The sequence below is a fragment of the Macaca nemestrina genome, chromosome 18 (assembly GCF_043159975.1).
Source record: "Macaca nemestrina isolate mMacNem1 chromosome 18, mMacNem.hap1, whole genome shotgun sequence".
In the NCBI taxonomy this organism is placed as follows: Eukaryota; Metazoa; Chordata; class Mammalia; order Primates; family Cercopithecidae; genus Macaca; species Macaca nemestrina.
This window is the reverse complement of record NC_092142.1, coordinates 10,810,449-10,825,659: the sequence shown is the minus strand read 5'-3', so window position 1 is coordinate 10,825,659 and position 15,211 is coordinate 10,810,449. Positions and strand designations below refer to the sequence as shown.

General features: G+C 39.7%; 1 protein-coding gene across 4 annotated transcripts in view; it reads right to left on the bottom strand.

The window, feature by feature from the left end:
* LOC105467783 (activating transcription factor 7 interacting protein 2) overlaps nt 1–15,211 on the bottom strand; it is a 104,424-nt gene that overhangs the window by 33,107 nt on the left and 56,106 nt on the right. For all 4 annotated transcript variants that reach the window (XM_071084111.1, XM_011717501.3, XM_011717496.3 and 1 more), the window contains exons 2-5: nt 12,068–12,906; nt 9,849–9,973; nt 5,226–5,360; nt 3,024–3,122 (exon numbers count right to left, since the gene is read on the bottom strand). In XM_071084111.1, coding sequence (XP_070940212.1) covers nt 3,024–3,122; nt 5,226–5,360; nt 9,849–9,973; nt 12,068–12,896 — 1,188 coding nt within the window. In that variant the 5' untranslated portion in view covers nt 12,897–12,906. The remainder of the gene's footprint in view (nt 1–3,023; nt 3,123–5,225; nt 5,361–9,848; nt 9,974–12,067; nt 12,907–15,211) is intronic.

Here is a 15,211-nt window from a genome sequence, read left to right as displayed (position 1 = left end):
TTCCAAGAGCTTACCAATCAGTCTGCCCTTACTCATCCTTGAGTGGATGTATGGTGGTACTGTGGTGGACCCTTACTGGACACTGCCAAACAACTGGAGCAGTACTTGCACTCTAATTCAATTGGCCATCCCTTTCACCCTGGCATTCCATCAACCAGAAAAAGGAAAAACAACACCATAAAACAAGAAAGGCCCCTCATGGATCTTTTGATTCTCACGTTTATACAGATACCATTGGAGTCCCACAAGGGGTACCAGATAAATTAAAACATGAAACTAAACAGCTGCAAGGTTTGAATCCTTGTTCTGGTGGGTAACTGTTAATAAAAACGTGGATTTGATAAATTATATCTACTATAACCAACAACAATTTGTCAGTTATACTAAGGATGCCATTAAAGGAATAGCTAAGCAATTAGGGCCTACTAGACAAATGGCCTGTGAAAATAGGATGGCACTAGATATGATACTAGCAGAAAAAGATGGAGTCTGTATCATGATAGGAACCCAATGTTGTACCTTCAACCCTAACAATACAGCCCCTGATAGAACAATCACTAAACCTCTACAAGGTCTCACCTCCTTATCTAATGAGTTAAACCAGGAATTCTGGGGTAAATGACCCTTTACAGGATGATTAGAAAGGTGGTTTGGTAAATGGAAAGGACTCACGGCTTCTATTTTTACTTCCCTCGCAATTATAGTTAGGGTACTCATTCCCACTGGCTGCTCTATCATACCTTCTATTCATGGATTAGTTCAATAAAACAATAACTTATAAAAACAGCCCCTACTGGCTGGGCACGGTGGCTCAAGCCTGTAATCCCAGCACTTTGGGAGGCCGAGGCGGGTGGATCACAAGGTCAGGAGTTTGAGAACTGCCTGGCCAAGATGTTGAAACCCTGTCTCTACTGAAAATACAAAAATTAGCAGGGCATGGTGGTGCGTGCCTGTAATCCCAGCTACTGGGGAGGCTGAGGCAGGAGAATGGCTTGAACCCAAGAGGTGGAGGTTGCAGTAAACTGAGATCATGCCACTGCACTACAGCCTGGGAGATAGAGCAAGGCTCCATCTCAAAAAACAAAACAGACCCTACTAAAACTTCATTTCTTTTCCACCCTATTCTGACAAGCTTTTACTTCTAGACAATCAAAAAGAACAGCAAAGTCAAGACATGTTAAATAAGTTTGAAGAAGAAAATGTATAAATTCTCAGAGGGGGAAAATTATTAGGAACAGTTTCTCTTCAAAGGGTTTCACCCTCCTTGTCCTTCATTCTATTTTGTAAGTAATCTTTCCTGCCTTTAACACGCCCAGGCATGCCTCCATTTACCATGGTTGTAGCTGACCCACACCACCTTACTTGAAGTTGTTAGGGACAAACAATAAACTTCCTGGTTCTTTGTCCTATTCTAAATGCTAAATCTAGTCAATTGGGATCAGTTTGGATTGTACAATCTGACCCCAATTAATGGCGGGAGGACACAGAAACAGGAATGGCATTAGGAATAAAAACCCCTGCTTTCCTTTGTTCAGTGTGCTCTTGCGATCATCACTGATGCAGACAGCACCTTTCTGTGGAAGTAAATTTACCTTGCTGAGAAATCTTTTGTTTGAGTGCTCATTTTCTTTGCGACTCCGAGCTCTTGTTTTTAACATAGGCAATAACATTCAGGACATAGGCATGGGCAGAGATTTCATGACTAAAACACCAAACGCAACAGCAACAAAAGCCAAACTTGACAAATGGGATCTAATTAAACTAAAGAGATTCTGCACAGCAAAGGAAACTATCATCAGAGTGAACAGGCAACCTACAGAACGGGAGAAAATTTCTGCAATCTATCCATCTGACAAAGGGCTAATATCCACAATCTATAAAGAACTTAAATTTACAAGAAAAAAACAACCCCATCAAAAAGTGGGTGAAGGATATGAACAGACACTTCTCAAAAGAAGACATTCATGTAGCCAACAAACATATGAAAAATAGCTCATCACTGGTCATTACAGAAATGCAAATCAAAACCACAGTAAGATACTATCTCATGTCAGTTAGAATGGCGATCATTAAAAAGTCGGGAAACATATGCTGGACAGGATGTGGAGAAATAGGAATGCTTTTTATACTGTTGGTGAAAGTGTAAATTAGTTCAACCATTGTGGAAGACAGTGTGGTGATTCCTTAAGGATTTACAGAACCAGAACTACCATATGATCCAGCAATCCCATTACTGGGTATATACCCAAAGGATTATAAATCATTCTAATATAAAGACACATGCACATGTACATTTATTGCAGCACTATTTACAATAGCAAAGACTAGGAATCAACCCAAATGCCCATCAATGATAGACTAGATAAAGACAAAGTGGCATGTATATAATTTGGACTACTATGCAGTCAAAAAAAAAAAGGAATTCATGTACTTTGCAGTGACATGAAGCTGAAAACCATCATTCTCAGCACACTAACACAAGAACAGAAAACTAAACACATGTTCTCACTCATAAGTAGGAGATGAACAATGAGAACATGTGGAAACAGGGAGGGGAACATCACACACCAGGGGTTGTTGGGCGGTGGGGGGTTAGGGGAGGGATAGCATTAGGAGAAATACCTAATGTAGATGACAGGTGCAACAAACCACCATGGCATGTGTATACCTATGTAATGCAACTGCACATTTTGCACATGTACCCCAGAACTTAAACTATAATTAAAAATAAGTAATTTCAACTTCGCTGTACATATTTGACACTTTTCATGATAAAATGGGAGTGGGGGAAGACAATCTTGGCAATCACCAATCCTCTTTCTGCTCCCTTTACTACAGAAATACAAGTGGCATTTACTACCTAAGGGTGTCTTCTCCAGAGACAGATTCATGGGAACACTCTAAGTAAAAACTTACTTACCTTTACACCTTCTGTCCTAGCTTGGAAATATATTCATTTCTTATAATCAAACCGCTTATATGAGTCAACTAAATTACTAAAATTCCTGTGTGTTTATACAAACCTTACAGGCTCCATTACTGGTTAACATGTTTGGTTTCAAACAATTCCTTTGAAATAATAATACTGTTTTAATACGTCTTTGAAGTTTTGCTATTTTTGCCTAGAAGAAAAAAAGAAAAATAAATACTAAGCCAGAGTGCTATATATCATATAGAGATGGAGGGTCAATTATTTGCCAAAGTAGTTGTGTAAGACTTATGCATCTATCCAAATGAGAAATTCTAATATATGCAAAAACTTGAAATAACATTTTATGCTATATATATATATATATATATATTTTTTTTTTTTTTTTTGAGACAAGAGTTTCGCTCTTGTTGCTCAGGCTGGAATGCAATGGTGTGATCTCGACTCACTGCAACTTCTGCCTCCCAGGTTCAAGCCATTCTCCTGCCTCAGCCTCCCAAGTAGCTGGGATTATAGGCATGTGCCATCACACCTGGCTAATTTTGTATTTTTAGTAGAGACAGGGTTTCTCCATGTTGGTCAGGCTGGTTTTGAACTCCCGACCTCAGGTGATCCACCTGCCTCTGCCTCCAACGGTGCTGGGATTACAGGCATGAGCTGCCATGCCCAGCCTATGCTTCTATAATATTAAAGTTAAGGAAGACAAAAATCTCAAACTTCGGCCGGGCGCAATGGCTCACGCCTGTAATCCCAGCACTTTCGGAGGCCAAGGTGGGCGGATCACTTGAGGTCAGGAGTTTGAAACCAGCCCGACCAACATGGAGAAACCCCATCTCTACTAAAAATACAAAAAATTAGCTGGATGTAGTGGCAGGGGCCTGTAATCCCAGCTACTCGGGAGGCTGAGGCAGGACACCCGCTTGAACCTGGGAGGTGGAGGTTGCAGTGAGCCAAGATCACGCCACTGCACTCCAGCCCGGGCGACAGAGTGAGACTCTGTTTTTTTTTTTTTGTTTTTTGTTTTTTTTAAAAAAAAAGGCCAAGGGCAGTAGCTCACGTCTGGAATCCCAGCACTTTGGGAGGCCAAGGCAGGTAGATCACGAGGTCAGGAGATTGAGACCATCATGGCTAACACAGTGAAACCCGTCTCTACTAAAAATACAAAAAAATTAGCCAGGTGTGGTGGCGGGCGCCTGTAGTCCCAGCTACTGGGACTTGCAGTCCAGAGCTTGCAGTGAGCTGAGATCGCACCACTGCACTCCAGCCTGGGAGACTGAGCAAGACTCCATCTCAAACAAACAAACAAAACAAAACTTCTAACTGGTCTACAATAAAATTAATGTGGGTAAAAACATCAGTCAGCAAGTAATCCTAGAAGAGGAAAACAAAAAGTAAAAAAAAGCTTGAAACAGGTTATATGAGTTCTAATAGAGGATATATTTAGATTTAAAAGAAAGTGCCTATGTAATTTTTTTGTTTTGTTTTTTGAGATGGAGTCTTGCTGTCAACAGACTGGAGTGCAGTGGTGCAATCTCAGGTCACTGCAACGTCTGCCTCCCTGGTTCAAGCAATTCTCCTGCCTCAGCCTCCCAAGTAGCTGGGACTACAGGCACATGCCACCATGCCCAACTAATTTTTGTATTTTTAGTAGAGACTGGGTTTCACCATGTTGTCCAGGATGGTCTCGATCTCTTGACCTTGTGATCCACCCGCCTTGGCCTCCCAAAGTGCTGGCATTACAGGCATGAGCCACTGCGCCCGGCCAAAATTGCCTAAGTATTAAGCCTGTCAATTGACACAGAATGCCTAACAGTTCTATGAATATTTCTCAAAAGCCAATATTGCTAAGCTATAATAAATTACATTGTCTATGATATGTTCTTACATTAAGCTAATGGCCAGGAATCAGGTATGTCTTCCCTTACTGTTTTCCTTTACGAATATGAAAAATACCACCAAATTCTTCCTTTTAAAAGGACTCAAATGGGCCAGGTGTGGTGACTCACACCTGTAGTCCCAGCACTCTGCGGGGCTGAGGGTAGAGAATCACTTGAGCTCAGGAGTTTGAGGGCAGCCTGGCCAACTGGTAAAACCTCATCTCTATAAAAAAATCCCCAAAATTAGCAGGGCATGGTGCTGTGCGCCTGTAGTCCCAGCTACTCTGGAGACTGAGGTGGGAGGACTGCTTGAGCTCAGGAGGCAGAGGCTGCAGTGAGCCACCGTACTGCAGCCTGAGCAACAGAGCAAGAACACCCCCCACTCCCCTAAAAAGGACTAAAATGAAATCAAAACTTACCAAGAGTTTATCAGCTATTCCTTCATGTTTATTTCTGCACTCTGTCTTCCCAATGCGTTGGTTCAATTCTTTCAGTTTCTTATCAAATAGTTCATAATTTATACTATAGATCTCCTGTTGAATCAAATGTCTGACCTAGAATTTTAAAATAAAAACCAAAACACCCCACGTTTCAAATTTAGAAGCAATTTTACTTTCTACTTAAAAAAAAAAGCCATGCTCTTTTCCAGATTTACTATAACCAATTATAGTTTATTTATTTATATTTGTATGTTTATATAACTATACCATTAAGTTTTATAAAACTTGAATATTAAACTCAGAACACACCCAATATTTACGTATACTGGACATGTTAGAAATTAAATTTATTCTCATAATGCTAACTTTAGTTTCCTAGAGTTCCACTTGAATTCCATATTATACATTATAGAAACAAAAGACTATATACCATTTATATTTTTTAATGTCTATAACTCCTAGTTAGTATTCCATATAAAGGAACTCTACTTATCTGAAAACCAGAGCCTGATGAAAATGGTTGGTCTGTAGTAGATATAGAACAAATTACACAAGTGTGAGACTGGACATTACCACTAATGAGCTACCTTTAGTCAGTCGCATTATTTTTGAGCTTCATTTTCCTTCTTGACAAATGAGTAGATAATATAACAAATGTTGAACAAGCGATACTCAAAGGATTTTTATAGGAACATAAAGTAATACGCAAAAGAGTACCATAAAATAAAAAACACTGAATTGATATGAAAGAAATAAATATGCAAGATAATCACCACTACTTCCATAACTTTTTAGGGCGTGGCTTTCTTATTGTTAAAATTTAAATATCAATCGGCTGGTTAGCTCAGCTAGTTAGAGCATGGTGCTAAAACTGAAAGAAGGGTACAATAGCTCATGCCTGTAATCCCAACACTCTGGGAGGCCGAGGTGGGCAGATCACGAGGTCAGGAGTTGAAGACCAGCCTGACCAACAGGGTGAAACCCCGACTCTACTAAAAATACAAAAATTAGCCAGGCATGGTGGCAGGTGACTATAGTCCTAGCTACTCAGGAGGCTGAGACAGGAGAACTGCTTGAACCCGGGAGGTGGAGGTTTCAGTGAGCTGAGATCACACCACTGTACTCCAGCCTGGGTGACTGAGCGAGACTCCATCTCAGAAAAAAAAAAAAAAAAAAGTAGCGGGGAAGCCAAGTACAATTATGTAGTTACCAATGTTATCTGGCATCATGCATGCCGTTCTAACAAATCATAGTAGTTATAATATGAAAAATTAACAAACTTCATTATCTTTTTTTTTTGAAAACAGACTGGCCCATTTTCAGGGAGAATAATTTCAATGCCACTGATAGGAGCAGCTCTGCTGAGCCATACATTGAAAATAACTTCAATGCCACTGATATGAGCAGCTCTGCTGAACCATACATTCAGAAACATTCACTGTAGTTTTTTACTCAGTGTGTATCCTTCTGGTAAGCAATTTTCATCACAGTGTATGTAGTCTCTGTTAATATGACCTGCTATGCTACATTTAACGTATTTAAAATATTTACATATTTTTTCCTCCAGTATCTTGCTTCATGATGCTCAAAACAGAACACATAGTTCCCATGTTAAACTCTTATATTGATATCACCTGGATGATTATATTCTTTAATTTTGATCATTCCCAAGGCTCTTCCTTCCTGTTTCCAAGCGTTCTCACTCTTCAACATTGTCTACTTGATCTCTTCTCTAATGCTTGCTTCACTAACATTTCTTCCATGGTTTCTCTACATTATTAGACATGATTGTCACTTTACTTTCATAACTTTTAAACAGGTGAGCAAATGAATGTGCTCAAAATGTATTATGTTTAAAAAAAGGCTTAGAAATACATACTATTATTATTATTATTATTATTTTTGAGACAGAGTCTTACTCTTGTTGCTCAGGCTGCAATGCAGTGGCGTGATCCCAGCTCACTGCAACCTCCACCCACCAGGTTCAAGTGATTCTCCTGCCTCAGCCTCCCTAGTAGCTGAGACTACAGGCATGCTCCACCATACCCAGCTAATTTTTATATTTAGCTGAGACAGAGTTTCGCCATTGTTGGCCAGGTTGGTCTTGAACTCCTGACCTCAAGTGATCCACCCGCCTTGGCCTCCCAAAGTGCTAGGATTACAGGCATGAGCCACCATGTCTGGCCAATACTATTATTTTTACCGATGACCATTACCTATTATTCGTGTGGTGTTTTATGATCACATGTTTGTTAGTTCACTGGCTGGGTTCAATATGTGAAGCTCATACCCACATGAATCTTGGAGAAACAGATCTAAATGTTTTGAACGTGGAGACACTATTTTGTACAGTGTTTCTCTAACAGTATTCCTCATCCTTGGTGAGGAACAATCCCAGGGGATGGTTGTTAAAATCAAATTCCTAGGCCCCATCCTGGATCCACCAAACACAATCTTTTGGAAAGGAGCCTGGAAAGGTGTATACTAAATAGTTACTACAAATTGTTTTTATCAGGTACGTTTGAGAAAGCAGTAGCCTAAAACAACAGTCTTCAACTATGAGCTCAAGAAACCACAATTTAAACAAGTACTCCCTGGTGGTTCAGATTGGGACAGGTCCTTAAATTTGATCATTTTAGACTAAGTACCCACCATGGGGTAACTCCTGTCGGTTAGACTACACATTTGTTCTAATTTAATGGTAATGTTCCTTATACAAAAGGAAGACACAATAACCTCCATCAAATACCTCATAAATGTTTTTACCAATGGTAATATGCCCATCAACAGGGAATCAGATTGAAGTCTTGGCTTCAAAGCGGAGATGGCAGCCAAACTGGCCTGAAGTTTGGAGAAAGTATAAACTTATCTCCAATCTGTGCCAACTTTCTGAGATAGTGGGTAGAGTGAATAACTTAAGACTGTAAAGGAAAAACCCTTCCTCTTCAGTAATTTAACTGGAATTAACCAGGCCATGCTCCTTATGAAACCTCAAAAGGCTAAGAAACGATCACTGTAGGACTCTTTCAGTAGGGGAGAACAATGTCAGAATGATGGGGAGGGCTATCTCATTGAGATTCAAACAAAGTAAACATATAGATATGGTTTAGAGAGATAACTGTTTGGACAGGAATAAGAAGTGAGGAAAAGCTAGCTATTTAGAGATGGTTATGTACACATCAGAACTTACTTCTGGCTGGGTGCGGTGGCTCACACCTGTAATCCCAGCACTTTGGGAGGCTGAGGCGGGCAGATCACTTGAGATCAGCAGTTCAAGACCAGCCTGGCCAACGTGGCAAAACCTGTCTCTACTAAAAATACACACAAAAAATTAGCTGGGCGTGCTAGTGCACACCTTAGTCCCAACTACTCAGGAGGGGGAGGTAGCACTGAGCCAAGACTGTGCCACTGCACTCCAGTCTGGGTGACAAAGTGAGACTCTGCCTCAAACAAATGAACAAACACAAACTTACTTCTCACTTCAGCTACTAATTACTGGAAACAAGACACAGCTGGAATCCCCAACCTTCTTCTTGAATAACATGGTCCTTAGGGCTAGGATCTATGCTTACCATACTTCTACCCTTTCCCTGCCAACAACAGAACACTTACATATTTTTTATTGTGTCTCCTTTGGTCTTCTTTGAAGAAAACCAAAAGGTAGACCGGGAAAAACTGCCGACTCACCCTTTAAGCTGGTTCTGCATAAGTCTTTCTCTTTATTTTCCCTTATTATTAGGTGAAGAATACACATTCATAGCATATGTAACTATGTAATTGTAATGGTCTGTTTTCAAAAGTAGTGTTTCTGTTTCTGAAACAGTTGCAGGGCAGTTTGGATGGGGACATTTTGGTCCATTACAGCTGGGAGACATTAGTCTACCACATAATGATTTATAGTGGTGGCATTCTAGTGGTAGCGAAATAGGAAAACATGGTCATCAGAACCCATCCTGAGTATAGCCATTCTACTAGAACTGAAACACGCTACACTTCAGCTAAAAATTGATCAGACACATATTGAGACTGTAGTACAATGAGGTAAAATGAGGCCACAATGAAAGCAAGAAGTGTATTTAATGATGCTATAAAGCAAAATGTCAGATAATGCACCATATCCGTTTAAGTTTGGAAAATAGGGCAAGGAAACCTGAATGCAGAGGGACTTTGCAATGGACTTTCAGGTTGAGTCTTCTGGGTTGTGGTGAGATCTACTAACGGATATAGCTGCAGATCTAAGAACCCCATGACTAGTACAAAAGACACTGGATTGTTTAACAAAGCTGAAGGTCATGCAGTGTCTGACTTACAGACAAATCTGAGTGTAATATTGACTGAAAGCCCATTCTCTTTTTGCAACAGGACTCTACCTACACATGATCCCTAGGTTATTCTGCATGAGAACATTTTCAAGAAACCAGAGCTGTTTGGTGATGTAAATAATTCTCTCTCCCCAGTCTGTCTGATAACTTGGCTTTCACACACCAGCTTTGCATCAAGTCAAAGTTGTCTGTGTTATGTCATTGTGGAGACCAGATAATTAACTTTTACCATGTTTTACTAATCAAAAGTAAAAGTTTTATTTAAGCCCCAATATTTTACCTGTTCCAGGAATGCTGTTTGCCTTTCCAAACTTACACAAATATTTTCATTAATTTGCTCTGAAGTTTTCATGCGTTTAACATTTTCTTTGTTTTCTGAAAACATCCTCTTCTTTTGATAATGGCCTTGAGGAGATGGAAAAATTAGAAAGATATTTTAAAGAAAAAAACAAGTTCATCGTGGTGGCTCATGTCTGTAATCCCAGCACTCTGGGAGGCTAAGGAGGGATGATGGCTTAAGGCCAGGAGTTCAAAACCAGCCTGGGCAACATAGTGAAAATTCATCTCTACAGAAAATTTAAAATTAGCTGGGTATGGTGGGACATGCCTGTAGTCTCAGCTACTCAGGAGGCTCAGGTGAGAGGATTGCTTGAGCCTGGGAAGTTGAGGTGGCAGTGAGCACCTCGACCACTGCACTCCAGCCTGGGCAACACAGTGAGACCCCGTTTCAAGGAAGAAAAAAAGAGAAGGAAATAGGAATTCTCTAACTTAGAGACCCTCTGAGCAAATGGAAAAACTAAAATGTGACACTGCAGCATTTTTTAGAATGTTCAATTGAATAAAAACATACCCACAAACTAATCTTAAAAAAAAATGAGTTATCTTAGGTAGGGTTCTGGTCTCAGACACACTGTCCCTTCAATCTTACTTAATAATTCAATACAAATATACGAACAAAAACTTAACAAATTATGGCATTTAATTCTCTATTTATAGTGACTTAAGTGGTTCTACGTTATTTTATATAAAGGTACTCTTTTTTCATTTTGAGAAGGAGTCTCGCTCTTGTCGCCCACACTACAGTAAAGTGGCGCGATCTCCGCTCAATGCAACTTCCGCCCCTCCAGGTTCAAGCAGTTCTCCTGTCTCAGTCTCCTGAGTAGCTGGGATAATAGGTGCCCCCCACCATGCCTGGCTAATTTTTTTCGTATTTTTAGTAGAGACGGGGTTTCGCCATGTTGGCCAGGTTGGTCTTGAACTCCTGACCTCAGATAATCCACCTGCCTTGTCCTCCCAAAGTGCTGGGATTATAGTTGCTAGGCACAGTGCGTGTTTTTTTTTTTTTTTTTTTTTTTTTTAAAGAGACAAGGTCTTGGATCTGTTGCCCAGGCTGGTCTGGAGAGCTTAAGCGATCCTCCTGCCTTGGCCTTCCAAAGTGCTGCAATTACAGGCATGAGCCACCGCACCCAGCCAGTTGTATTATACATATTTTAAATAGATGATACTGTTATTATTTTTAAGTAATTTTAAATTCATCTTGTTAAAAGACCATTCTGTAGTCTAGACAAGAACACAACATTTATAGCATTAAATCAGTTTTTTTCTATTTCATTAACAAAACACCCTACTTCAAATGAAATTCACTTTTGCTATTTTAATGATGTTATAACCCAAGGACTTCATTTTACTATTTGGGGTGCTTCTCTTTCTCTACACACACATATATACACATGTGAATATATTATCTATCATCTTATACTTAGCATGTGATTTACAGGTCAATTCTACAGAAAGAAATAGGGTTGGCTGGGTGTAGTGGCTCACGCCTGTAATCCCAGCACTTTGACAGGCAAAGGTGGGTGGATCACGAGGTCAGGAGTTCGAGACCAGCATGACCAACACGGTGAAACCCCATCTCTACTAAAAATACAAAAAAAAAAAAAAAAACTTAGCCAGGCGTAGTGGTGCCCACCTGTAATCCCAGCTACTCAGGAGGCTGAGGCAGGAGAATCACTTGAACCTGGGAGGTGGGGGTTGGAGTGAGCCGAGACTGCGCCACTGCACTCCAGCCTGGGCGACAGAGCAAGACTCCATCTCAAAAAAGAAAAAAAAAAAGAAAAAAAAGAAAGAAATAGGGTTACCAACAATTTTTAAAACCCACTCTCTTTAAACTAGCCTCCTTCTTAATCTAATAAAACTTCAAAATAAGAAGAGATGTATATGAAATGAACCAAATAATGGCTATAAACCACTTTTGATATTTTGTACTTAAGGAAAAGTGATTGATTCCTTCTTTGCAATAATTACCCTTTTAATATAGTGGATACCTGTCCCCCACCTCACCAAGAATGCTTCAGAAACAAGATACTGTGATATTGTTGTCATCATTTACCTTTTTCCTGTCTATATTCTACTTGTTCGTATATTTGAGACTTTAAAATCCCCCAAGGAAAAGTGACTATTTTAATTTTTCTAAAAGGTGCATAAGTATATACTTACTGTTGTTATTAGTGTCAAGTGATGACTGCCATGTTGAGTCTGCACTTTCACAATTTGAAATACTGGAAGGACAGTTTCTACTACACTCATTGGTTTTCAAAATATCATCAGCACAGTGGTTAGAAGTGACTGAATTCACTAAATTAGGTGTTTTCTCAACAGGCACAAAACCTGAGTCTTCTGAACATAAAATGCTGTCACCTTGCCTTTTACCATGTGATTCTGAATTGGAGTTTGTTTCTAAATGGAAAACCATCTGGTCAGTTTTATCATCCACGGTACTGGTTACTGTAGACTCTGGCATCTGAACACCACCACTCAATACACTGGGTGGACAGCAACTGGACTTCAGACTACAAGCCCCTTCATGCTCAAAAAGGGATCTTGTTACATTTGTCTGACACTCAGAATCATTTTCAGAAATGTTCAGTGAATCTTTTGCCTCTTCTATGAAGACTTTGCTGGGGGAATCTGTTGTTTTACTTGGCTTTTGGTCCGAACAAACAACTTGTTCCAATTTTGTTTCTGAATGAATGATTTCTTCTACTGGTTTTATGCAATTCTGAGAGAATACGTTACTTTTCTCTGATATTGAATTTTTATTAGAGTCCAATGAGGATGCACCATTTTCAGAAGGGCTACATTTGGTAGTTACGACACTAGGACTGAAACGCTGATTACCACTTGGAACATTACTCCCAATTGCTGCTGTTTTCAGTGCTTCAACATTCCTGGACTTATTCAGCATCTCTACTTGCTTCCGGCAACTTAGGGGCATTGTTTTTTTTGCTTTTAATATCTTCCGTTTAATTCTATCTGGACTTGCCATCTTTCATATCCTGGAATTTAAGACATCATATTTAAGTGCATTCCTCTAGCGAATAAAAGTTATTTACTACTGAAATAAAGTTATTTATTTAGAATATTAAAATAACATTGATACTGTCTCTCCAGATAATCACCTTAATGAAAATTATATCCATTTTCATGTCACTGAAAACAGAAATCATTTCTATTGTTTCTATAAATCAAAACTATATAAATTCAAAATCTGTATTGCTAGTAAGCCTCTACTTGATAGTTTTATCTAGCCACTTCTTGTTATATCACCTCAGTGCCATAACCATTCACTATTTACTCATCAAGGTAAGCCAGAGTTTAAATAATCTAAAGATTAAATTGTACTAATTCATAAAAACAAAAAAAAAAGTTTTGTATAAAACATTCCATTTTCTATACATAATGGCATCTGTTTAAGATTTCCTAATGTTCAAGTTTCTAAAATAAATGTGGCCGGGTGTCGTGGCTCATGCCTGTAATCCCAGCACTTTGGGAGGCCGAGGCGGAAGAATTATTTGCAGTCAGGAGTTCGAGACCAGTCTGGCCAACGTGATGAAACCCTGTCTCTACTAAAAATACAAAAATTAGCCAGGCATGGTGGCATGCACCTGTAATCCCAAGCTACTCGGGAGGCTGAGGCACAAGAATCACTTGAACCTGGGAGGTGGACGTTGCAGTGAGCCAACATCGCCCCACTATACTCCAGCCTGGGCAACAGGGTGAGATGGTCTCAAAAAAAATAAAATAAAATAAAACAAGCACTAAGATACATAACATACCAGCTTAAATAAACAAGCCAACTAACCGGGCTCAGTGGCTCACGCCTGTAATCCTAGCACTTTGGAATGCTAAGGTAGGTGGATCACCTGAGGTCTGGAGTTCAGGCCAGCCTGGCCAACAGGGCAAAACACCATCTCTATTAAAAATACAAAACTTAGCCAGGCGTGGTGGCACATGCCTGTAATCCCACCTTCTGGGAGGCTGAGGCAAGTGAATCACTTGAACTCAGGAGGCAGAGGTTGCAGTGAGCCAAGATAGTGCCACTGTACCCCAGCCTGGGCTACAGAGCGAGACTCTGTCTTAAACAAACAAACAAACCTGATATGTATACTAAATAAATCCAGAAAAACAGAAGAACACTCTTCATTAATTAAGACCCTAATGTGCCTATATAATTATATTTTTCCTATAGGACTGTGTATTATTTGATTGTCTCTTCGTGAATACAATTCTTGTACTATTTTCCAAAGAAAATGAACAAATCAAATCTTTTCTCTAGCATGGTTTAATGATGTATTTGCTAAAACTGATAATCATGATGCATAAAACTAGCAGCTTTGCCTGAAGACACTGCTACAGTTTTGTGTCCTACAAATAAAAACATTCTTTTATTTATATATATATATATATATATATATATATATATATATATATATATTTTTTTTTTTTTTTTTTTTTTTTTTTTTTGAGACGGAGTCTCGCTCTGTCGCCCAGGCTGGAGTGCAGTGGCCGGATCTCAGCTCACTGCAAGCTCCGCCTCCCGGGTTCACGCCATTCTCCTGCCTCAGTCTCCCGAGTAGCTGGGACTACAGGCGCCCGCCACCTCACCCGGCTAGTTTTTTGTATTTTTTAGTAGAGATGGGGTTTCACCGTGTTAGCCAGGATGGTCTCGATCTCCTGACCTCGTGATCCGCCCGTCTCGGCCTCCCAAAGTGCTGGGATTACAGGCTTGAGCCACTGCGCCTGGCCCATTCTTATATTATTTTAAAGGGAGAATTCAACCAAGTGTGGCACATGCCTGTGGTCCCAGCTACTGAGGAGGCTGATGCAGGAGGTTCACTTGAGCCCAGGAATTAGACACTGCCGTGATCTGTGATTGCACCACTGCACTCCAGCATGGGTGACAGAGCGAGACCTTGTCTCAAAGAAAGAAAAAGAAAAAAAAAAAAAGCAGGATTCCTATAAAAAAAAGAAAATAAAAATATGGTGAATTTATAATTGAATGTGCTATGTTGTTATTTCTGACAGGAGAAAAGTGCTGTTTTGACTGGAAATTGATAAGAACGAAATCCTATACTTAAAATTTTAAACATCAGATAATTGGGAATTTTTTCCTGATTACCTCTGGTTTCATAAATTTCAAACTTTGGCTTCTCTAATACTCACATATTACATGTGCCAGGCACCAAAGACCACATTCCCAACACAATCAGGCTGACAGGCTATAATTACCTACATCCAGAAATGACTCTGAATCACAAACACATCCCACTAAACACAAACAAAGCCACCAATCACAAAATG